General features: G+C 53.6%; 9 protein-coding genes across 9 annotated transcripts; 4 read left to right on the top strand and 5 right to left on the bottom strand.

The window, feature by feature from the left end:
- Positions 1–633: 633 nt before the first annotated feature.
- On the top strand, positions 634–877 carry N7482_004780 (uncharacterized protein; the record flags this gene model as incomplete). The annotated part of the gene is made up of 2 exons (XM_056686905.1): positions 634–670; positions 714–877. The coding sequence occupies 2 exons, from the start codon at positions 634–636 to the stop codon at positions 875–877; spliced, it is 201 nt and encodes a 66-aa protein (XP_056545647.1).
- A 333-nt stretch (positions 878–1,210) lies between these two features.
- Positions 1,211–2,987, bottom strand: N7482_004779 (uncharacterized protein; the record flags this gene model as incomplete). The annotated part of the gene is made up of 4 exons (XM_056686904.1): positions 1,211–1,573; positions 1,618–2,640; positions 2,691–2,861; positions 2,922–2,987. The coding sequence occupies 4 exons, from the start codon at positions 2,985–2,987 to the stop codon at positions 1,211–1,213; spliced, it is 1,623 nt and encodes a 540-aa protein (XP_056545646.1).
- A 1,663-nt stretch (positions 2,988–4,650) lies between these two features.
- N7482_004778 (uncharacterized protein) lies at positions 4,651–6,729 on the bottom strand (the record flags this gene model as incomplete). The annotated part of the gene is made up of 4 exons (XM_056686903.1): positions 4,651–4,774; positions 4,833–5,477; positions 5,538–6,646; positions 6,727–6,729. 4 exons carry the CDS (start codon positions 6,727–6,729, stop codon positions 4,651–4,653), a joined length of 1,881 nt encoding a protein of 626 aa, XP_056545645.1.
- A 312-nt stretch (positions 6,730–7,041) lies between these two features.
- Positions 7,042–8,408, top strand: N7482_004777 (E1 ubiquitin-activating protein AOS1; the record flags this gene model as incomplete). Its single annotated transcript, XM_056686902.1, has 4 exons — positions 7,042–7,078; positions 7,145–7,202; positions 7,263–7,455; positions 7,521–8,408. 4 exons carry the CDS (start codon positions 7,042–7,044, stop codon positions 8,406–8,408), a joined length of 1,176 nt encoding a protein of 391 aa, XP_056545644.1.
- A 518-nt stretch (positions 8,409–8,926) lies between these two features.
- Positions 8,927–10,581, bottom strand: N7482_004776 (Ytp1 family protein; the record flags this gene model as incomplete). The annotated part of the gene is made up of 4 exons (XM_056686901.1): positions 8,927–9,201; positions 9,253–10,225; positions 10,306–10,383; positions 10,465–10,581. The coding sequence occupies 4 exons, from the start codon at positions 10,579–10,581 to the stop codon at positions 8,927–8,929; spliced, it is 1,443 nt and encodes a 480-aa protein (XP_056545643.1).
- Positions 10,582–10,994: 413 nt separating this feature from the next.
- Positions 10,995–11,416, top strand: N7482_004775 (SWI5/SAE3 family protein; the record flags this gene model as incomplete). Its single annotated transcript, XM_056686900.1, has 2 exons — positions 10,995–11,024; positions 11,090–11,416. The coding sequence occupies 2 exons, from the start codon at positions 10,995–10,997 to the stop codon at positions 11,414–11,416; spliced, it is 357 nt and encodes a 118-aa protein (XP_056545642.1).
- Positions 11,417–11,954: 538 nt separating this feature from the next.
- Positions 11,955–16,041, bottom strand: mdr1 (ABC multidrug transporter Mdr1; the record flags this gene model as incomplete). Its single annotated transcript, XM_056686899.1, has 2 exons — positions 11,955–15,629; positions 15,682–16,041. 2 exons carry the CDS (start codon positions 16,039–16,041, stop codon positions 11,955–11,957), a joined length of 4,035 nt encoding a protein of 1,344 aa, XP_056545641.1.
- A 2,393-nt stretch (positions 16,042–18,434) lies between these two features.
- On the top strand, positions 18,435–18,970 carry N7482_004773 (60S ribosomal eL39 domain-containing protein). Its single transcript, XM_056686898.1, has 3 exons — positions 18,435–18,515; positions 18,564–18,733; positions 18,898–18,970. The coding sequence occupies exons 1-3, from the start codon at positions 18,510–18,512 to the stop codon at positions 18,944–18,946; spliced, it is 225 nt and encodes a 74-aa protein (XP_056545640.1). The 5' UTR covers positions 18,435–18,509; the 3' UTR covers positions 18,947–18,970.
- A 2,399-nt stretch (positions 18,971–21,369) lies between these two features.
- skpA (SCF ubiquitin ligase subunit skpA) lies at positions 21,370–22,086 on the bottom strand (the record flags this gene model as incomplete). The annotated part of the gene is made up of 4 exons (XM_056686897.1): positions 21,370–21,543; positions 21,640–21,742; positions 21,807–21,963; positions 22,035–22,086. The coding sequence occupies 4 exons, from the start codon at positions 22,084–22,086 to the stop codon at positions 21,370–21,372; spliced, it is 486 nt and encodes a 161-aa protein (XP_056545639.1).
- Between the last annotated feature and the right edge of the window lie 22 nt (positions 22,087–22,108).

Genomic DNA, 22,108 nt, shown 5'->3' with positions numbered 1-22,108 from the left:
GACGACCGGAAACAGCGCATGCGCTCTTCAAGCCGGTGCGGTCATCAGCGGACGAGTCGCCCGTACACTGTTTTACCACGCGCCAAAATCTCTTGACGGCTAATATAGCCTTCCACGATATGTGCGAGGAGCCTGCGGTTGGAATGCGCTCCGGGCTTGGGCTGCCGAGATAGAGGACATTGTGCACCCTGGCGAGACGATCGAACCGGGTGGTGCGAGGGGCTTGGTGCTAGTCGCATGGTTGTCGGGTCAGCCATCTTGAGGAAGCCAAGAAACAGGGTTGTTTATCTTTTAACTTACTGCAACTGTCTGGTAGCTCGGGCGCCAAGACAACCTTAATTGTGGCCCCACTTCCCCGCGGCCAGGACCGACTTGCTTGATATCAGCAGGAAAAGCCGGTAGGGAAGAGGGGAAGAGGGAAAGAGCGAGGGCGATACAACCTGAATTCGATACTCGGGCACTGAAGGAGGAGAAGTGGTTGCTCCGACTGTGACTCTTCCAAAGCTGTCTCTATAGTGAAACCCCATCACTAAACTAACCACGACCGTAACGGCACCATGCAAGCTGGCCGTGGGGGCTATTGGATGTCTGAGGTTGGGCCAGTAAAGGCTTGATCCTCATTCTAGCCACCCGATGACCTACAAAGATCTGACGGGCGCGGCCACACAGGGTATCCCCTTGACGTACGCTGATATCCTGCCGATACGTTCCAGGCTGGATGATTGACACCTACATGACTGACCAGTACTTCAGTGTCATGGCGTCTGACACCGTCGCCTGGGAAGACTCGCCTAATAATGACACGGAATGGAATGCTACCCCCGCGGTGAGATCGGGACCTGGACAGCCTGGCAGTGACGTGCAAAAGGTACAATAGCTTCCACATCGCCAGCGCTCCGACTAATGTCAGTGGTAGGCATGCCGTCTCATATCGATTTCTTTCCCATTTCACGGTCTGACTTCTGAGTCCATGAGCTACGGTGTCACGGACTGTAAAGGGCAAGATAAGGATAGGAAGGAGTCGGCAGCTTCGCCAATAGCATTATAATCTTCTAAGAGAGAGAGAATAGCCTTGAATTCAAGGCACAGTCAAAAGAGTCATGTTTTCCTGTTGATAACGGACTCATAAGGTCATCCAATGCGGGAGGTCGGGGTTGTATGTTCGACGATCCTTAGAACAGGTTCAAGTATGTAGAAGAAATGAAAAAGGTTAGTGGAGCCAAAAGACCAAAAAGGCGGCACCAAAGGCCCAGAAGTTTGGCGAGAATGCTCTCGATTCACCATTCGAGACAACCCATGTCTCTGTCGGCGTAGTGGAAGTGGTAGGCACAGTCGCAGTCGCCATCGTCGTGGTGCAGGTCCGATGGCCGGCCGTCTCTGGGTGATTGGGATTGCCGACGACCAAGGCCACGGTGCTGGTGGTGCCAACCGGGATCGTACTAAACCCAACCTGCGGGACGGTCGCCGTGTGAGAGGCCCAGGAGATGGTCGTGCAAGGAGTCGTCATAGGCGGCGTAGCGGGGGTAGTCTGGGCCGGCATGGGAGTGGTGGCAGCATCAGCCGGGGGGACGCACTGCGGAGCGGAGTCTCGTGCGAAGGTGTACTGCTCGGTGGGACGATGTCGACAATCTCGGGGTTCTTGGGAACGTAAGGCGCACAGATGCCCGCAAAGTAAGCGAGCCCGGAGTTCACTTCTTCCTTGGATTTGCCCCATGCCTGAATGCAGGTCTTCATCTTATCTGTGAACTCGCTAGACGGGCAGAAGCATGCGGCGTCGCTGTTGGAGTCGCACTTGGGAATCGAAAGCCAGGTGTTCAGACATTTGGGGACAAGATCAGGGCAGGGAGCGGTCACAACTGGCGGACTGGGACTGGCAGGAGTAGTCGTGCTGACGGGGCTCGGGGTAACATTGAGCGAACTGGGCGGCCAGACAGTGGTCGACGCAATATAGGTCGACGTGACCACAACGGTCGAGTGAGTCGGGCAGTCCGTAACCTCCGGCGCACACTTGGTCATCGTGATCTCTGCGGTGGTCCAAACTGTAGAGGTGGTCCAAACTGTAGAGGTGGTCCATGGATCAGTCGACACCGCAGACGTGGTGGGATGCTCAATCCACGTGGTGGACGTGGTCGTCGGTTTTTCGGTTGGCTTTTCGGTTGGCTTTTCGGTTGGCTTTTCGGTTGGCTTTTCGGTTGGCTTTTCGGTCGGTTTCTCAGTCGGTTTCTCAGTCGGTTTCTCGGGCATGCTGGTCGAGCTAGGCACCACGTGCGTTTCCGGAGTGGAAGATGTGGAAGGTGCCGAAGATGGTACGTCACTGGGAGGAGGCTTTGTCCCAGTCGAGCAGTCAAAGTTAATCTCATGAATGTTCAGATCGCAATCGCCAAACTGGCTATCTTCCGGCAGCGTAAACTCGACGGCCCTCGCGCCACCACACTGCTCGTTCGCCACGTCGGCACCAGTCGGCGAGCCGGAAGCGAGCTGATGACAGTAAGTCCCATCGGGCATCTCATAGTTGAGAATGACAGGGGTGTCCCGAGAGGTCGAGAGACGGAAGTTGGTGACGGAGAACGGAGCATCGGTCCCTTCCACTTTGACCGCGTAGTCGTCGTCTCGGGAGAGCCTCGCCTGGATACACTTGCCCTGATCTCACATTAGCCCATGGAACCACGATTGCTGTCTCGGTGACTTACTCCTGCATCTCCACAGGCATCGCTTGGGGAGAAACCAACGAAGTTGAAGCCCTCAAAGGTCCAATTGTCGGGGTCGGCCAGCTCAGACCAGTCAAAGCCATCCTGCTGCGGCTCCAAGCACTGATTGTCGGAGTTTTCCGGGCTGGGATAGCACTCGTCGGTGCCCCACCACTAGCATCTCGGAGATTAGATCTTGAACTACTCGGCCGATGATGCAGAAAGAGTACTCACGAGGCCCGACGGGTGCGCCAGCGTACTGACGCTCAAAAGCGAAAGCACAACAACGGCCTTCATCATGAGCGATTAGTATAATGAACGCGTTTTGAAATAGAATTGCGAGAGTGAATGAGAGACAGCAACCGAATCTCAAATGGAAGAATAGACAAGGAAACTTGGCGAACCGGGGATGGCGGGGGTTGTCGACTGGATGGGCGAATGATGAACAGGAAACCATCGCTGGAAGACCAAGCTTTTATAACTCTGCACACGAGGGTTGAATATCATCAAGATACTGTGAGCCGCCACCACAACTCCATGTTGACTGTCAACAATCACCACAGAATGCAGCCTCCAACGAACTGCTCGGTGGCCCATGAGGATCGGAATCTGTCACCATGGAGACTAATGGTGGGGGATTTTGCAACGCGGCGCTATCATTTGCCAACAACAGCCACGCCGAATTCCGGTGTCAAATCCGGGCAGTGGCTCTCCTCTATTGAGGAGGATGGTGACGCCAACGGGGCTTTGACGCCGGAAGACCACCTCCTTTCTGATCAAGCACTGTGTTCCTGGCGACAGCCGTGCAGTTGCCCAATCAGAACGTGACATCCCGGAGAGTCAGCCAATGATCGATCGTCGGGTCTTGCGGCCACGAGAAACAAGGTAAACACATTCCGTTCCCCTGCCCATTCTTCACCTCTCACCCTATCCGCATCGAGGTCCTCCCAACCAATCGCTCCCATATACTGTCTTGTCACAGAGCGATCTTGTCTCTCATCGCAGTGCAGATTTCCAGAAGTCCATAGTGGCGGTGCGCGGATTGGACTACAACGAAATTGCCTCGTAAGGGGGGCGCGCCACCATTGATCAGGAACGAATGTAATCCGGCTGATTGGAAAATGAACAACAAACTGCATCAAACCCTTGGTTGAAACGCTTGCGAAGAACGGGACAATAGACGAGAAAGATGAATAGAGAGATGGAGTGGGAGTGGGAGACGAGGACTGTCCCTCTTTTCCATCATACCTCCCTCCCTTTTGTTTGCTACCCTAGTATGAGTATATGAGTAATAAGCAGGATGGCTCGGTGCTTTTGCTGGTAGAATCTACGAGGAAGTACATTCTCACAACAGAATGCCCCTTCGGGAGACAGAAGTACATACATAGCTCCAGGTACGTTACTGGAACATCTTATAGGCGGGATTGATTTCGGCGTAGAGCAGAAGTCTTACCACCACGGCCTCTATCTAAAAGAAGTCCAAATGTCGAGCAGTGCAAAAGTCGGGCCCGACTCCCAGTTGATTGGCAAGACTCAATGCACCCATCGAACCTGGAGGGATGAACCAAAGAACCGAATTTAGACAGCAGTATACTTTTCTCGGGGCTCTCAATAACCTTTCCTGGAAAAGATCTTTAGAAGATCTACTGGGTACCAGGGCTGTAATGATCACAATCTGAGGCCCGCTACTGTTGAAGAGTTAAGGTGAAAAATGCTCTCGAAGAATATAGAGATCAGGGATAGGGAAGCAGCGAAAACGGCAAGCCACAGAGCGGATACAGAGAGCGTCCTGGGTTACGAGGAAGCCAGAAGTATGCGGGTGATCGAGTATACGACGGGGAGTTTATACTAAAGAACAGCGAGAATCATGGCACCAAATCCACTATCGTATCATCGTTTATGGTCATTGAGGCGTTACCAAAGAATGCTAGGCACTATAGTCAGGCAAAAGGGATCAGCCGCTTCATCGGAATCCACCACTCGGGAAGAACCGCGGTCCCGCATATCCATGGGCAATGACACTCTGGATATCAATGTTGCCATCACTCCGCGGACTCCACAGCTTGATGAGAATGAACCGTCCAGAACTGGGAAAAGGGTCAGTAACACAGTAGAGCAAGATCGGAGGTGCAAGTGCAAGCATACGGAGGCGGGTCAAACTTGATGCTGACCATACTCTTCTCTCGCTCGATGAAGAATCGGGCATGGGGCTTCAACACCTCGACATTGGGAGGGGGCGCGTGGGACCCGGGAGGGGCAGATGAAGGAGGAGGAAGTGGGTCGACAAGACTAGCGGGGCGGCGTCTTTGCATGGATCCAAGGCGCTGCAGCTCAAGGCGGCGTCGGTGAACGCCACTCATGGTGGTGTCGTCAAGGTCCTCATCATCACTAGCACTGTCGTCGCTATCCGAGCAGAGCAGGTCGTCCTCCTCTTGCAACCGTTCGAGTTCAGCGACAGAGGGGGCATCATCATCTTCGTGCTCCATAAAGAGGCTGTCCTCGGAGTGTTCATCGTACTCGGTGGTGATGCGGAACTCGGTCTGTGGGTCGTTCGCATTTCGCTCGGTAGCTTCGTCAGACGCAGCATGCGAGTCGGGTCCCATGAGCACGGTGCGCTCCAGGGACTGCAGAGGAGATCGAAAAGCGGTCAGGTACTCTTGAGAAGGCTGAAGGCCCAGTCGGCGATTGCGACGGCGGCGACGGGTACTGGAGTACTGAATTTGGTATTGGGCGGTGCGAGCAAGCAATTCATCTGATGTCATGGACACAAACACCATTCCTTCTTGGATTCTATGTCGTGTTAGTAGAAGGCGGATGTAGCTGGTGGGGCACACAGAGCCATAAACATACGGTGAATCAAATCCTGTCCGCGGAGCTTTGATAACAATCTTCTTCAGACAAAAAGGTGCCTCGCCTCGGTGCTGTAGAACCAGGTTGCAGCGATCGGACTTAGTACAATACACCGACTGATCATTTCGAAGGACATTCTCTGGGAACGAGCTGTCGCCGTCGGGGTCGAAGGTGCCTCCATCACAGCTAGCAATTTCCATTTTCAAAGCTCCAGGAACTACTTGGCCATATTGGCCGTAGTTGAATCCCCGCAGACCCTCTCGGTTATCGTCCGACTCAAGCTTCCGCCGCTTCAACCTCCCTCGGCCATCGCGGCCCGACTGAGCGGAGGCCGGCTGCGGCATGACAGAGGGGGTGGGAATCGGTTCGTTGAGGGTGCTGATGCCTCGCAGGTCTGGTCGGAAAGAGCGACGACGAAGACTTCTGCTGCTTGTTGTCGGGCGGGGTTGGTCTTGAGAGGCGTTTGTGCGGGCAGGACTTTGGGCGGCGGTTCCAAACTCGGCCCGCACTTGATCCCACAAAGCTCTGTTACTCGTTCTCAGTGAGTTCGGTGGTATCTGAGGTGGTCGCGGGATGTGGAAAGGACTGGCCGTTGCCGTGCGATCGCGGATCTGGTCGAGATGGTGGTCTTCAATTTCCTGGTTTAGAGTTTCCAGAGCACGGATGGTATCATCAGCGTTCGAGCGGTTACTTTCGGAGGAAAGCAGACTTCGCAGATAATGTAGACGATCTCTAGTAGTTGTTCTAGCAAGGATGGCGGTGGACCGCTGGCTCTCGCGAAGGGCTTCGTTGCTCTGGTCCAAATGATTGTCCGGTATTCCAAGCAACTGGCTCAGCGACGCGGTAGTTTCTCCATTTCCCAGGGTCTCTATTACAAACTGGTCCCAGGGCGGCAAGTTCGTTTCTGAAGCCAGCCGGTTATGCTGAGCAGCTAAACTGTCGATCAGTTGTTGGGTGTTCGGGAAGCGTTCACGGAACGATTGTTCAGTGACCGGGCCACTGAGCGGAGCATTGAGACGGGAGGGTCGGCGGGACGAGGCAGGAGGATAGTCGTAGTTCCCCGGGTCGTTCCCTGAGTCCCCAGTATCCCCTGGGTTCGGATTCCTGGGCTATTTGATCATAAGAAACCTATCAGCAGCGGTGATCGGCTAGACGATATCAAGCAGAAACAGGGCGTTGCAAAACATACCATCCTGGTGAGTGAATCCGAGCGGGTACCGCTTGGGACTACGGATCGCCTGGGAGCTCAGAGGGTTTCAGAAGCGAGAGAGATAGGTCTCACGGGTCCAGTATCAAGCAATAAGAGACAAGCCCTCCAAAGGGCCAGCCAAAATAGAGGGCAGAGCAGAGATATCTCGCAAAGGTAGTTGATGCGTTCGAGGGGAAACCAAACGGCGCTTCCTACAGACTACGTTATCTCAAGCACGTGATCGCGGGTTGGATCATACGTTTGTGGGGAGAGCTTGAGAGCTTCTTCCTCTCTTTTCCCATCAACAACATCAAGATGGCGGAAGCAGAGAACGGACAGTCTATCAGCGCAGGTTAGCTCAACCCCTATTTTGCGCAAATGACCCAATTCTGTAGCTACTGACGACATCCCGCTCTAGATGAGATTGCGCTATATGACCGACAGATCAGGTTATGGGGGGTGCAGGCACAAGAAAAGTGAGTCTTCAAATTAAGATTGAGAGAGAGATAACGATGGTCTCACAAGACGTAATATAGAATCCGGTCTGCAAATATCCTCCTTATCACCGTCAAGGCGCTCGCCAACGAAGTAGCCAAGAACCTGGTCCTCGCAGGCATTGGCTCGCTCACAATCATCGACCATGAACCCGTCACAGAGGCCGATCTAGATGCACAATTCTTCCTCGAAGAAGCGCACAGGGACGAGGAAATCATCAAGCAGGGCAAGAATGTGAGTATACACCACCTTGGAGGAATCTTCCAACCGAAGCGCAAACTGATCATACCCCCAACTAGCGCGCGGAAGTCGCTGGCCCTCAAATCCACCGCATGAACCCGCGTGTTAAATTACACATCGACACGTCCGACGTTCGTACCAAGCAACCCGAATTCTTCGCCCAATTTGACGTAACAATCGCGACGGAGCTAGACTTTGCAACCAACACTACGATCAACGCGGCGTGCCGCATCGCCAACCGACCCTTCTACGCAGCCGGCCTGCACGGGTTCTACGGCTACATATTCGCGGATCTCATTTCGCACGACTTTGTGATCGAGCGCGAGAAGTCGAACGTACCAACCCAGCACCAGGAGACGCTCACAAGGAGCATCGTCAAGGTCGCAACCAAGAAAGAGGGCGACAAAACTATCGAGCTAGTCACCAAGCGTGAGACATATTGTCCACTGATTCTGGCCAATACGTCCCCGCTGCCAGATGAGTTCACCAAATTGCCGCGGCGCCGGAAGCAAGTCACGCCGCTGCTGAGCTGTCTGCGCGCGCTGTGGGGATTCGAGAAGATCTCCAGCGGCAGACGGCCTTCGTTCGCGCACCAGGACTTGGAGGTTTTCACCAAACTTGCGCGCGAAAGCCACCAAGAGCTGCAGCTCGACTTAGCCACTCTTGACTCCTCGTTCCTCCGGCAGTTCCTGCAGAACCTGGGCTGCGAACTTAGTCCCGTGGCGGCGTTCCTCGGCGGCGCATTAGCACAGGATGTGATCAACGTACTGTCTGCGCGGGAGCATCCGCTACAGAACATGCTGCTGTTCGACGGAGAGAAGTCCATTGGTCCGATTTACCCGCTCCACCCATTTTTCCCGCCAGAGATGGATGTCGGCTCGTTGGCTGCTGTGCCACCGGTGGCTGATCCAATTGCGTCAAACGCAACGCCGACGACCATTCCTTGACCTTGTCTTAGAAATACAATGTATCTTTAGACGCTAAGGGGGAGTAGGTTCGGTCCTGGTGTTGGCGTATTGGGGGTTGATGCGGGATGGAATGCATTAGCCTGACGATTTTCTTTGGTTCTTTTTTTTACTTGAAAAGATGGTTTCCCGGCTCTCATAGTGTACGATATCTAGCAGGATGCACTAGATCTTTCAACAGCATTTCGTGGGAACTCCTTGCTCAGTGTTTAGCGCCGATGCAAAGCTGTTCCGAATTCTACCACGTTTATGGGCGAATACGTAGCAAGGCAGTCATTGCAGTAAACAGAAAAGTTGAACTAGTGTCAACCAAAAAGAGCATGTCCAGAGAGAATCATATGTCCAATACAATTAGCAACACATATACTACGGTGCAACAAAACGTCACACGAACCAACCAACCAAAACGCCAAGAAAAGGATGCATATGGGTAAGTTTCATCCAACCAAGTTGAATACTCGCCAGACTTTTGTCTAGCAGGAGAAAAGAAGTAAATTAAATCAAGATCGCAATGCCTCCTTGGCACCCATCTCTTCGTCGGTCTTCTTTTTAGGCCGCATCGAGGAGCCAGCTTCCTCGTCGTCGTCACTCATCAGGCCCTCAAGCTCGAAAGCCTCGGCATCAGAGATTTGCTGTGCGTCAGCGGTATTATGCGCGCGGCCGTTCATGTAGCCACCGTTGGCGTTGGCGTATTTGTGGCTCTCCTCCTCTTCTTCCTCAGGTGCGCCTTCGGGCCAGGCGTGGACGGCGTAGATGTGGAGGAGGATGTTGACAACTGAGACTATTAGTAAGCTGCGGATAATAGTGAGGTGGGGTAGGGGCATACAGAGGAAGAGGATAAAGGAAATGCTGAAGAGAATCAGGATGTACGAGACGTGCATGATACCCGCGTCGCTGAGCATCTGCATCTGCTCCTCGGTGGCACCCATGAACAGGAAACCGGAGGCATACAGCAGGAAAGGCGTGAGGTACTGGAAGCTGTTCGGGTCGACGCCGCTCATGCTAATGTTGCTCCTGTCGCGCAAGACAAAGGAAATCTCGATGATACGGGTCAAGCCCGCGGCCATGAGGGTATACCCAAAGATAGAGTGGACCATAGTGCTGACCATCAGAGACTGCGTATGTGCTGACATGGCATAGCCAGTCAGTCCGATGACGATGGCAGGGATCAAGTTCCGCTTAGGCCGACCGTTGCGGCTGCGGCTCAACCACATGCCCAGCAGACCGGCGCACCACCAGACAATGCCCATCGTGGTATGCTGGAGATCATTGTGGACCCAGGGGCCGCCCCAGCGGTGCTCGGTGAAGGTATTGACACAACCCCACGCAGCGATAATCAACGAGTCGAAAAACTCCTGGCTCCGGCCCGTGCGGCGCAGCCAGTACTGTCCTACCAACAATAGGATCGTCAAACAGATGCCGTACGCGATAAACGCACTGCCCATAATAAAGTGCGCGAGACACTGTCCCAGATGGTCACCCTGGCAGAAACCTAGAGCCGCAATGCCACCAAACAGCATCTGCGTCCAGCTGACAATAGGCATAATCTTGCCCACGATACCATGCGCCAGCACAAAGATCCACCGGATCCGGCCCTGACCCGCCTTCACCAGATGTAGCTTCAGGTAAACGCCGAGCACGACCTGCACAACCAGCAGCAGCATCAGCCAGTTTGCGAACGAGGCGTGGGCGTTCTTGCCGAATTGGCGGCCCTTGTGGGCGTGGCCGAGGAAGTACGCCAGCACGGCGATGACGGTGCCAACGATCTGGACGGGAACGTGCCAACGCGAGCGGACGATCTGCGGTAGTCGGTCGGTGTTAGATGCGGCTCGGAGCGGAATGGAAAGTGATAATAATATCGCCAAAGGAAGCAACGTACTCCGAGAACCATGCCGAGTGGGAAGATAAGGCCAAACGAAGTGCCCATGAGAATCATATGTGTCCATAGCGTCGAGTCCTAGCAGTAATCCAATCCCATCAGCGAAATTATTCGTGGGTTATATGTGTAGGTCAAGTGTCGACCGAATTAGCCACGTACTATGGGTTCTAATGACACAGCGGAGCCCTCGGGGACAGCCTCGTGGCCGCCATGTGCGAGTGCCAGGCCTGCGAACAGAACCAGGGCCCAGAGGAACCCTTGTCGCGAGAGGGTCATGGTGGGCGGACGGCGCGGGGGAGTGGACGGTGGGTGAAAGGTGAGGAAGGGGAAGTTTTGAAGGGGCAAGGCCTCCCGAAAAGGGAAGCGGAGATCAGGCAACGTCGATCCTTTGCCAATCCGGCGTGTCGGATTACGTCGGCCACTACGCGACTTTGCTTTCTCACAGCCTTGAGATCAGAAAGTCGTTTGATGAAGACTCGGCTGCTTTTCTCTATTCGATCGGTCTCGCCTCGACGCATCCGTCCTGTCCTGTTCCTGTCGGCGACTCGGGGGCCCGATTATTCAGCACGAGTGGTGATTGGCAGACGCGCTATACAAACAACTGCATCGCTGCGGACGAGACCCACTTGCGACGGGCGAAAGAAAGTCGGCCAGGCAAGCACGGACGGCTACTCACGCCGCCCGGCGATATGGCCGAGCAGTCGAAGGAGCAGCGTATAGTAAGTACGCTCATCTATGAGAGACCTAGCCATGCCCCCTGCAATCACAATCTAATCAAATCCAGGGGGCCCTCCACGCCTCCATAGCCAACCTGCAAAGCCAACAAGCCCAACTAGAAGCCGAATTAGCAGAACTCAAATCTCAGCTCAAGTACGTTGCCCAGCAGCAACAAGCCTCTCAGACATTTTTAATTTCTAGCTCTCAATTCCTGGCCCTGTCTGACCGCACTAGACACGATCCCTCGGAGACGGTGACACGGCATATCCGCCTCCTGCATGAGTACAACGAGATCAAGGATGGGGCCCAGGGCCTAATGGGACTGATTGCAGAAAGCAGGGGTGTGCGACACGTCGATGTGCAGCGGGAGTATGGCGTGAAGGAGCGGGACTGATTCGACTTTGGATGTACAGCAAGGCTGGGTCGTTGACCAAGCAGAGTACTCTTGCCTTTTCTACCATTTTACCGCGATCATGGCGATGGGTTATTCTAATATATCAGTGTGCCTAGTGCATTCTGGGAGGGGTCCTTATTTACCATGCACTGTCATTCTCTAGTTGATTCTCATTGTATTCATTTGATCAGAGAGGAGGGGGTTCGCCCAGGTCAACATCAGTCAAGTCAACAGTCAAGAATCAAAAATATATTCAACCAACTCCGGCCGCAAATCTATATATCGGAAATGCCGTCGAAAAGTATATGCGGTAAGAAGAAATATCACAGGAGGTGAGAAGATGAATTATGGATACAGTGAAAGGAGAGGGACGGTCGGACCTGAGGAAAGGGAAGTCTAACAGGAAGGTTAGACATTGGAACTGAAGAAGATAGGAAGAGTGCAGGTAAGAGATGTTTTGAAGCGCGGGGGGATGTGTATGCAAAAAGTAGGAGGATATCGAAGCGAGATGGAAGGGAGTGGAAATATGGTGAGTGGTTTAATGAGTCTTGCCCAGACTCTGGAGGTTAACCAGCTCATAGTACCGGCCCTTATTACGCAGCAGCTCCGTATGCGTACCGCTTTCCACGATCTTGCCCTGGTCAAAGACATAGATAATGTCCGCCTTTTGGATAGTACTCAAACGGTGGGCAACCGCAATCGTGGTCCGGCCACGAGCAGCAGCATCCAGGGCAGCCTGGACAACCTTCTCGGACTCCGAGTCCAGAGCCGAAGTCGCCTCGTCCAGCAACAGGACCTTGGGGTTGCGCAGGAGCGCGCGCGCAATAGCGACACGCTGCTTTTGGCCGCCAGACAACATGCCGCCCTTGGAGCCGACGACAGTGTTAAAGCCCTCGGGCAGCGACATAATGAAGTCGTAGATGTTGGCGTCCTTGCAGGCCTTGACGAGCTCGTCCTCGGGGACGTCGTCCTGGTCGATACCGAGCAGAATATTTTCCTTGATGGTACCCTGGTACAAGGTAGGTTCTTGGCTGACGAGGGCTAGGTGGCTGCGGTACGAGTTGACGTTCAGGTCAGCAATGTTCTTGCCGTCGACAAAAACGCCACCGGACAGGGCATCGTAGAAGCGCTCCAGGAGAGCAATCGTCGTACTCTTGCCGCATCCACTGGGACCGACCAGGGCGATGTACTGGCCCGGCTGGACGCTGAGGTTCAGGCCGCGGAGGACGGGCTGCTCAGGGCGGGTCGGGTAGCGGAAGTGCACATCGCGGAACTCGATGACGCCGTCGACGTGGTCGACTTTCTGGCCCTCTTCGGACCAGATGTCGATGGTCGGGCGGCGGTCGAACAGTTTGCGGAACTCGGAGGCCGCGTTTTTGGCCTTGCCCATGTCAGGCGAGAAGGAGAAGACGGTTCCGGCGGACTGGGCGCCGAACAGGATCTCACTGAAGCAGACGAAAAAGCGGAAGGTGTCGTATTCGTAGTGGCCCAGCAGGGTACCGCCGTACCAAAAGCCGAGGGCGACGCAGAAGAAGACGAGCGCCTGGGAGGCAGCGTACAGCGAGGACGACTTGATGACTGAGACCAAGCTGGTGCGAGCCTGTGCCTCCAGTTGGTCGTGGTAAGCGCCCCAGACATCAGTTTCGCGAGTGAGAGAGGCAACAGTGCGGATAGCGGAGGTAGCTTCACAAGCGTAGCTGGCAGAGCCCTCGTAGGCGACCTTAGAGCGCCGCTGGAAAGCGGCGAGCATGTAGAAGCGGTAGAAACCACAGGCCAAGAGAACGGGAACGACACTGATACAAACAAGGGCAAGCTTCCAGCCGAACGACAGCGAGATGACAATGGCGGCGATCAGCGTGGTCGAGGTCATCAGAATGGTGCCCAGGGTCTGTCCGCTGATACCAGAGAGATGCTTCGTCTCTGTGGATAGGAACGAGGTCAGAGCACCAGTGCTGTTCTCTTCCTTGTCAAAGAAGCTGATATCCTGGCGAAGCATAACACGGAAAGCCTTGCTGCGAGCCTTACGGATGAGCCGCTCAGAGCAAAACGCAAACGCGATACCGTGGGTCGAGAAGGTGATAAATTGGACAATGCCGACAACCAGAAACATTAGCGACCAAAAGTTGGCGTCCGAGCGCAGCTTAGCATACTCTGAACTGGGTAGGGACAGAGCGCTGATGGCCTTAGCATACAGGAAGGCCTGAGTGGGCTGGCCACCACCAGCGAGACAGGAGAAGATCAGACCGATGACCAGGAATTTCCACTCCTCCCGGTTGAAAGAGGCAATGAACTTGATGAGGGTCCAGAGCGAATACTTGTACTTGGGGTCGGGGCCCTTCTTGGAGAGAATAACACTGGACACCGATTTGCGGGTCGAGGAGCGGCGCATATCCTCTGCAAACAGTGCACCGGCCTCTTCATCCTTGAGGGCGGTCGAGGCGCTAGCCACAGACTTGACACGAGCGACATGCTCCTTACCGGGAGCCTCATCCGAGTCCTCTACCAGCTCTTCATCGGCAAGGGCATCAGCTTCTTTCTCCTCGTTGATGCGCTGGGCCTCCACGAGCTTGGAGTAAGGGCCCTCGATCTCAATCAGGTCATCATGAGTGCCTTGCTCGACGATCTGACCGTTGACAAAGACGACAATGTTGTGCGCAGTCTTGATGGTGGATAGACGATGAGCGATAACAATAGTAGTACGACCTTCAGCAGCGCGGTCGAGAGCCGCCTGAACCACACCCTCTGACTTGGTGTCCAGGGCAGAGGTAGCCTCATCCAGCAGCAGAATTTTGGGATCCGAGACCACGGCACGAGCAATGGCAATGCGCTGCTTCTGGCCACCAGAAAGTAGGAAACCACGCTGACCAACGTTGGTTTCATACCCTTCAGGCAGAGCCTGGATGAACTCATGGGCATTGGCCATCTTAGCGGCATTCTCAATCAGCTCCTGGACGCGTTCCTCAGATTCGTGCTCGAAGCGGGTACCGATCAGACCATGGCGGATGTTCTTGTAGATGGTAGTGCCGAAGAGAATAGGCTCCTGTTGGACCAAAGAGATCTGCTGACGCAACCAGCGCAGGTTGAGTGTCTGAATGTCGTGGCCGTCCAGGTACACAGTACCACCAACAGGCAGGTAGAAGCGCTCGACCAGACCAACGACAGTGGACTTGCCGGAGCCAGAGGGACCGACTAGGGCGGTGGTCTTGCCAGCAGGAATCGAAAGGGAGACATCCTGCATGACAGTGACCTCCGGACGCGAGGGATAGATGTGCTTGACATTGCGGAACTCAATATCACCCTCGATATGGTCCAGAATGATACCCTCGTCAGAAGTAGGGTCCACGGGGGAGACACGGTCGATCGTGCTGAAAATCTTGGCAGCAGCAGCCACCGCATTTGTGAAAGCTTGGCCGTTAGGGCTGACATTGCCCAGGCTGAATGAACCAATAAGAATAGCCATCAGAATGGTCAAGACCTGGCCGACATTGACTTTGCCCTCGACCAGATACCGTGAACCCATCCAGAAGCCCAGGCCGTAGTTCAAGAACATGATGCCAAACATGGCACCAACCATCACACCCAGGGCCATCTGCAGCCGCATGCCCCAACGTTCAGCGGTGCGCAGATGCACCTCATACTGCTTAGCCAGTTTGTCCTGGGTACCGAAGGCAGTCGCATTGCGAATCGAGCTAATGACTTCTTCGGCGACTGTGCCGCCGGCGCCGTAGCTCTCCAGGGTCATCTTGCTATACTTCACGATGAAACGGGACCCACCGCCCATAATAACCACCAGTGCGACGATGGTCGATGTGCAGATACCAGCCAGACGGGCATACTTGACGTAGGCGACGATGAAAGCCGTCACAAAGGTAGCGAGAGCAGTCAGCGTCAGGCCGACCTTCTCCGAGATACCGTCCTGGATCAGGTTGGTGTCGGCGGTAATGCGCGTAGTTACCTCGCCGGCGCCTAGCTTATCGAAGTAGGCGATGTTCTGGCGCAGGATAGCTTCGAGGTAGTGTTCGCGGATCTTCTGGGTGATGTGCTCGCCAGTGTAGATAAATCCGATGGTGCTAATGTAAACGGTGACAAACTCGGCAATCCCGAGGTAGACGAAATACAAGACATTCTTCGTCAATTCGTGGTAGAAATCGTCGTAGCTAATCGTCCTCAACTGGATGCCTTGGAAGGAAGTCGTCAAGGAACCGAAGAGAATCTGTCCAATGATGAGTAATAGATCATATGAAGTATGGGGCGTCGCAACTCACCGTGAACAGCGGCAGCGCAGCACCGGCCGCAATGGCGCAGATAGTGCACACCACCAGGATCAGGATATCCATGCGCGAGGCGTAGCGGTAGAGCCCGAAGAAAGAGATCTTGACACTCGGCGACTCCAACTGCTTCTTCAAAATATCCTTCTCATGCGGCGGCAGATGCGCAAAGAGCGCATCGTCGTCCAGCGCCAGGGCCGTCTTGCTTCCATTCTCCTTCACGGTACCGGATAGCGTTGAGCCCGAGTCGGGAGTCTTTTCGGCTGTCTTTTCCGACGTCGGGGATACCTGGTCACCGGCCATCACTTCGACCGGGACCTTTTCCACCGCGGTCGCCCCTTCCTCAGGTTGCTGCATGGCGGAGATATTGCTCCTGGTCGGGTTGCGTCACAAAGGGGGGGGTCCCACTCTTTTTCTCCTAGTTGGTGGCGGGCCACTCCTCCATTCAGAAATTCAGAGCTATCCGGCCACAAACGCGGTTGACGTGCCGTGTAAATTGGCGTGCGGTCTCAATACGACAGAGGATGGGCTTCCAGCTGCCAGGGTTAATAGAGACGGAACGGAAGGTTAACGCGGTCGTCGAGAGGGGGATGATCGAAAAAGGAAGATCAACGCGATCGCGGGAGAAAAAAAGTCAGGTAGAATGACACGGATGAAGATGTATAACAATAAAATGTAAAAGGGTCCCTGTGCTATTAGAGTTGAAGTGCCCGCAGAGCTGTCGGGTGGGCGGGATTCGGAAGAAGTACAGAAGCGGAATGAAAGAAAGAGAACGGGCGAAACGAGCAGGCGAACGAGATTGTATTTAATGAAGAGATAGAATTTAGGATGCTGGGAACAGGCAGAGACTATCGCCTAACGCGAACCAGGAATCATCTGGATTTTTGGATTTTTGGACTACAGAAAAGGGTCAAATAATGATTTAAAAAAAGGCACTATTTTTAAGGGGGGCACCGATCGCGAGGAGTGGGCCGGAATCTAGAGTCTCCGGCATGTTGTGCACTCTCCAAGCGATTGACTGCATTCTGAGTGGTCCAGTATACGGTGCTAACTGCTGCTTCGGATAATTAGTTAGTTGCTGACAAGCTATCTTCCTCGAGGAGTTAGTTCCTCGGTAGGTATTATCATTGTCCTATCCGCGTGTTAGTCCTTGCGGCGGGTACAACTATACCCGTCCCAATATGGGTATACTTCCAAGTCTCGCACATCCGTCCAATTCGTCCGCAAGGTATACACTGTACTCCGTAGCCTTGAGCCAGAGCCTCGTCCATTCTCCACCGTGGAACATCTTTAAACCTACCCGCACTCCTCACAGCCAGCAGAAGACCCAAAAAAAGGGCTCCGGTTCCTCAGGACTGCCTCGCCTACCCCCAGGTACTACCACGCGAATAGACTTAGAACTCCGGGTGAATCGTGATACACGCCGGTATTATGAATAGGATTAACGGGGCGGCATGGCAATGCACACGAATGCGACCCTAGGCGACCGTGAAAACGCCAGAGCCGAATACGAAGCTTCCCCAAGTGGGGCACCTTGACTCATTGCCCATTTCACGCGGCCTGCCTAATTTTCTAGTGTCGCCGACTCTCCAAAGGCCGACGGTAGGCTCCAGGCTGCGTATCAGCGACGCATTTACGGGGTTTTGCAGAGCGAAAAAAACCCCCTCCTCACCCCCCAATAAATGTGACCTGGCCAACCTGGTCCACCGACACCACTGCGTGCGTACACTTGCACGGACCCGCCAGTTAGAAGGGCCGGTATGACGATCGAGCCTTGGGCCGTGCATTTCATCCGTCCGGTGATCGGCTGAATCTTGGGCCCGGACACCGATGCTTCCCCCTAAACAGGATTAACAGGGCTCCATACGCTGGTAGTGATTTTGGTCTCATCTCCCCATTTTTAGGAGGGGCCGCAGCACAAACCGCTTTGGGGAATATCTGCGATATATCGAACGTCACCCGCAGTTGCCCTTGATCTCCCGCAGATCAATCTCGAAAAGTGGCAAGATATAGTCACCGGCTACTTATGAGTCAGTTTGCTTTCGACACATAACATCATGATCTGGTGGTCTCAGATCTAAAATGATGTTGTGCATGACCAGGAAGCCTTATCGTATGAATCGAACTCCCGGCCACTAGCGAAGGGTCCACTGCGGGAAATCTCGAACAAATTCCTCAGAGTGGCGGACTCCAAATCCGGCCAGGGGATATCTAACGTTAGTCGTCTGATTGCAGCCTCAGGCGACTATATGCACGAAACTTTTGTCACATCATTAGGCAATGAACTAAATCTATTTAAATCTACTCTGACTTGTTGGGAAAAGTCTGTCCTCAGAATGCTGCCTAGGCTCAAACGTCGCATAGTGTGAAAATTGAGTTGATCAAAAATGTTCAATGCGGACTGATGACTGTCAAGAGAGCCTTAAAATTGGACACAAGCTGGGCTACCGGCTTATGAAGGGAAAAATGAAAAAAAAGGGAAGAAGGAAAAATGGGGAAAAAAAATTAAACAGGATGAACATGAAGGCCTGGACAATGGCAACCTTGGTAGTTGATTGAGGCTCATACAAGATCGAATAATCGTTTACTTGTTAGCAAAATGTTCGATATCCAGTCGCTCAATTAGGGTATAGGTGGCCTTAAAATATTACTTTTACGCCTGAGGCACTCAATAATTCAGTCCTTGCCTCAGGCCGATACTTCCCGGCTCATCACCTGACCGAACCGAAGCGAAGCCAAGCCCTGCCGCACACAAACCATCCGCCTCCCGACCGACGACATCTTCTCCCATCAAACCAGCTCGCCGTCGCGACCAAGCCTTCAAGATGCCGGTAAGTTCACCAGCATTCGCTCCCGGCTCTATCCCATGGACTCTTTAGGAGTTCTCGCCCGCCTCCTCGCCGGCCAGAATTTTTGCAGCGCCGGCTAACACCTTTCCACCCCTACAGAGCCACAAGACTTTCCGCACCAAGCAAAAGCTTGCCAAAGCTCAGCGTCAGAACCGCCCCATCCCCCAGTGGATTCGTCTGCGCACCGGCAACACCATCAGGTAAATTGCGCCCTCGTCTTCAAGAGAAAGAAAATCCCGGCCATTCCGCAAAAATGGAGATAAAAATCATGACACCCGCACAATCCGCACCCGTCGAGCCGAAAATCCACGCCCACGAAAGAAATGAAATGAAGCCACCAGTCACTGACTCCCCATTCTCACAGATACAACGCTAAGCGGCGACACTGGCGCAAGACCCGTCTGGGCATCTAGATTCGACCCGGACATCTCCCACCCGGTACCCCCACGCCGTCAAGATCCCGTTCCAACGATGTTGCATGTTTCGATATCCTAACGACGCGATGCCCGCCCGCTCCACCCGCTTCATCTGTCCCCATTGGATGCGCTAGTTTAAAAGCAGAAACTACGTCCAAGTCCGCACCGTCGTGTCTTTATCTTTCTCAGGCGCAATGCCCCGGTCGATATGCATATACCCATGTCGCTCGATCTCTCGTTTCCGCCCTTCTTTCCGAACAGAAACGACGACCTGCCCGAGTCTGGATCCATGTTCAAATTTCGACACCAGTTGCTTGAGTGCTTAATGATGAATCTTTTTTGCGGAGGAGCGGGACCCGGGTGAGGGCCTCTCACGGTTCGCTGTTGCGACGGGGTTGAGACTGGCGGGGAGGGTTTTTCTTATTACAAAAATCTGATCGAATCGAATTGACGTCCCTTTTGTCTTGCACTGCTGCTCCGGTTGTGGTCTGCGTAGGTGGGACGGGTGCGCTTATAGACTGTAAAAGCTGGTTTGTGTGGCAACTTGGAGCATTCATCCCCTTGTCAAAGCGTAGCGCGTCGTAAATGAGCGCCTCGTCAATGGGACATGGATCTTGGGGACCTCATCACCCTTCTCTGACGTCTGGCTCGGTCTGAGTAGTCACAACACTTATCAGGAAGACGGGCCTCTCATGGCGTATTCACCACGTTGCGAATGGTTCGAGAGCTCGTACACCGCATCAATGTTTTTACTCAACTTGCTTTCCATGCCAATCAAGGCCTTGCTTCGCGCTTAGTTGGTCAGCCGTTTTGACGGCCAGTGTGACAAGCAGAGAATCGTAGCAAGTGATCTCACAAGGGAAACTTTTTTCGAAAAGCGAACTCCCGACAAATGGCGTTACGCAAGCGAGCGAAGCGACATCTCACTAGCAACTTTAGGGTACTTCAAGTTGCTTTGTTGTGGCATGCCAAACCTTAACGACCTTGACTCCGGAGACGCTGAATGCCGAAAACGTCCAAACCTGCCCACTCCAGATCAAGCCCATAGTTGCATCATTCCAGCTCCTGAACTTTGATTCTATAGGGTATTTGGACTTTCATGACTGGCTCAATATTTCCTCACTTGAAAAGTGGACATGATTTCGAGTGCGTGGTTAACGGGACGTTAATATATATAGTGAGTGATACAGAAAAACCATCGGGGTCGCCCCCACTCCGCATTGGAAGATTTGGTTATTTCACCAACTGAGAGTTAGTACTTTATATAAGTGCCTTATATGAACTAAATAGAGCATTTAGATGTCTAGTATGGTGTTGTGTAGAACCGATGGAGATGGCGTGGAAAGTGTCATGCGATGGGCAAAGCCTTATCCACGAGCCACCCCGTCGGGGCACCCTCATTCCAGCAAAGTTGGGCGCACCTACAAGAGCAACACTGACTGCATTATAGTCCTGCACAAAAGTGAAATACAGTGGTCCAACAAAACCTGCCAGTATCAGATCTGACAACCGTCATCAAACCCACCCTTAACCCTGCGAGATAGAGACTCCCGTCTACAAAGGAGGACGTACGCTAGTTCCCCAGAAATGGGCGAATGAGCGGTAGCGCCAGGCAGCATGTGTGGTGCCAGTGGGACGTTTACATGACGTAGACTTGGGGGCAGAGGGGTCGGGACAAAGTCATGTTTTGACGGACGCTATCACGTCAACAAGATGTGGTTGAGCATGTAAATGCAAGCCGGTACATTTCTTTGGTAGCTGGTAGCTGGGAATAGAATCTGTTCGTTCCCCGTGTATATGCAGAGTAAGAGTATGCCGAGCAGATTCTGGGAGCATAGTACCATACCAAGCCACTTCCCAAACGCCCAGCAAAGGACCAAGAGGCCTAGAAGAATAGCATGACAAGAGAGAAAGGAGACTGAGTAAAAAAATGTATTTCATTGAGCCTATCCCAGCCCCGGGAGCGGAGCAGAAAGCAGAAGCCATTCTCAATAAAAAGCTACACAAAAGAAAACCCATTTAGAGGGAGCTAGCTTAAAAAGCCGCTGGTTTACAAACGCCGCCTCAGAGCAAAGGAGATTGGGAGAAACATAGAAACAGAAAGGATCACCCTGGCATCGAGGTCATCCGTCCAGACTAGCAGTAGCTACACGACGCCAGAGCCGGGAGATCCTTCCAACTTAAAGCCGAACTCAGTCGGTGGGGGGTGAGCATCGGTTCGTTATTTTTCCAACGGGGTTGGATAGCTAGGCGGTGGGTGGGAGGGTGCTGAGGGCGTGTAAGGGGTGTAGGTATAGGAGCCGGTGAAGCAAGTCGTTAAAGCAGGAGAGGCTCCCGTTTAGCGACTATGTGAGAATTGGTTCATGTCAGTGAGGTTTCAAAGAATCCAAATGTGCAAGTTTTGGTGGGTGTGTCGTGACTTACTCCTCGGCCCACTCGTTTTCGCGACGGATCTGATCTTCTTCCTCGGGGGTAAAGTCGTTCTGGATGTTGAAGGTCTTACGGATCTCCTCCGGGGACTTGCCCTTGATCATGTTGGCGACAGTCTTGCAGCCGACGTCAAGCAGGGCCTTAATATCCAGATAGTTGGCAGCCTGTATGAATGTATTAGTGAGGGTTCAGGATTTGCCGCGCGGCTATTACCCCTCCGGCGGGCATGGTGTGCAGGAAGTGCTGGATGCGGAACGTACCAGGATAATCTCGAACAGCATCTCCTGGTCGACCTGCATAAACTTCTGGTCCCACTCGTCAATATCGGTAGTCTTGCGGCGGTTGTCGTCGTCATCGCCGTTGCTGGGGGGTCGTTCTTGTGGTGCTCGCACCACTCGATGACCTTCTTCAGGACAGCCTCATTAACCTTTTCGATGGTGGTGAGCTTGTGCGAACATAATAAACGCATCCAAGACACGGGAACGGGCGGTTACTGACGTTGGGAATGGGTATCGCCTCGCCGGAATCACCAAGGTCCTCCAGCATGTTCTTAATCAGAACGGATCGCTCAGCGACGGCGCGGTCTGTTTTTGATTGTTAGCTGGGGCGGGGTTGAGGCCCGAGGCGGGCGGGCAAGAATGTTCGCTCAACTCACCAACAGAGACATCGACACCATCGCTGCTGGTAAGAGTGATCTGGGTCGACATATTGGTAGAAGATATAAGTTCG

The sequence above is a fragment of the Penicillium canariense genome (assembly GCF_028826845.1).
Source record: "Penicillium canariense strain IBT 26290 chromosome Unknown utg000002l_segment0_segment0, whole genome shotgun sequence".
NCBI classification, from domain to species: Eukaryota; Fungi; Ascomycota; class Eurotiomycetes; order Eurotiales; family Aspergillaceae; genus Penicillium; species Penicillium canariense.
The sequence above is the reverse complement of the archived record's forward strand: the minus strand, read 5'-3'. Positions and strand labels throughout refer to the sequence as shown.

Coding starts and splice junctions, on each gene's coding strand:
- N7482_004773 (XM_056686898.1), top strand. Junction 18,734..18,897: donor CGCACCGGCAACACCATCAG/GTAAATTGCGCC, acceptor CCATTCTCACAG/ATACAACGCTAAGCGGCGAC.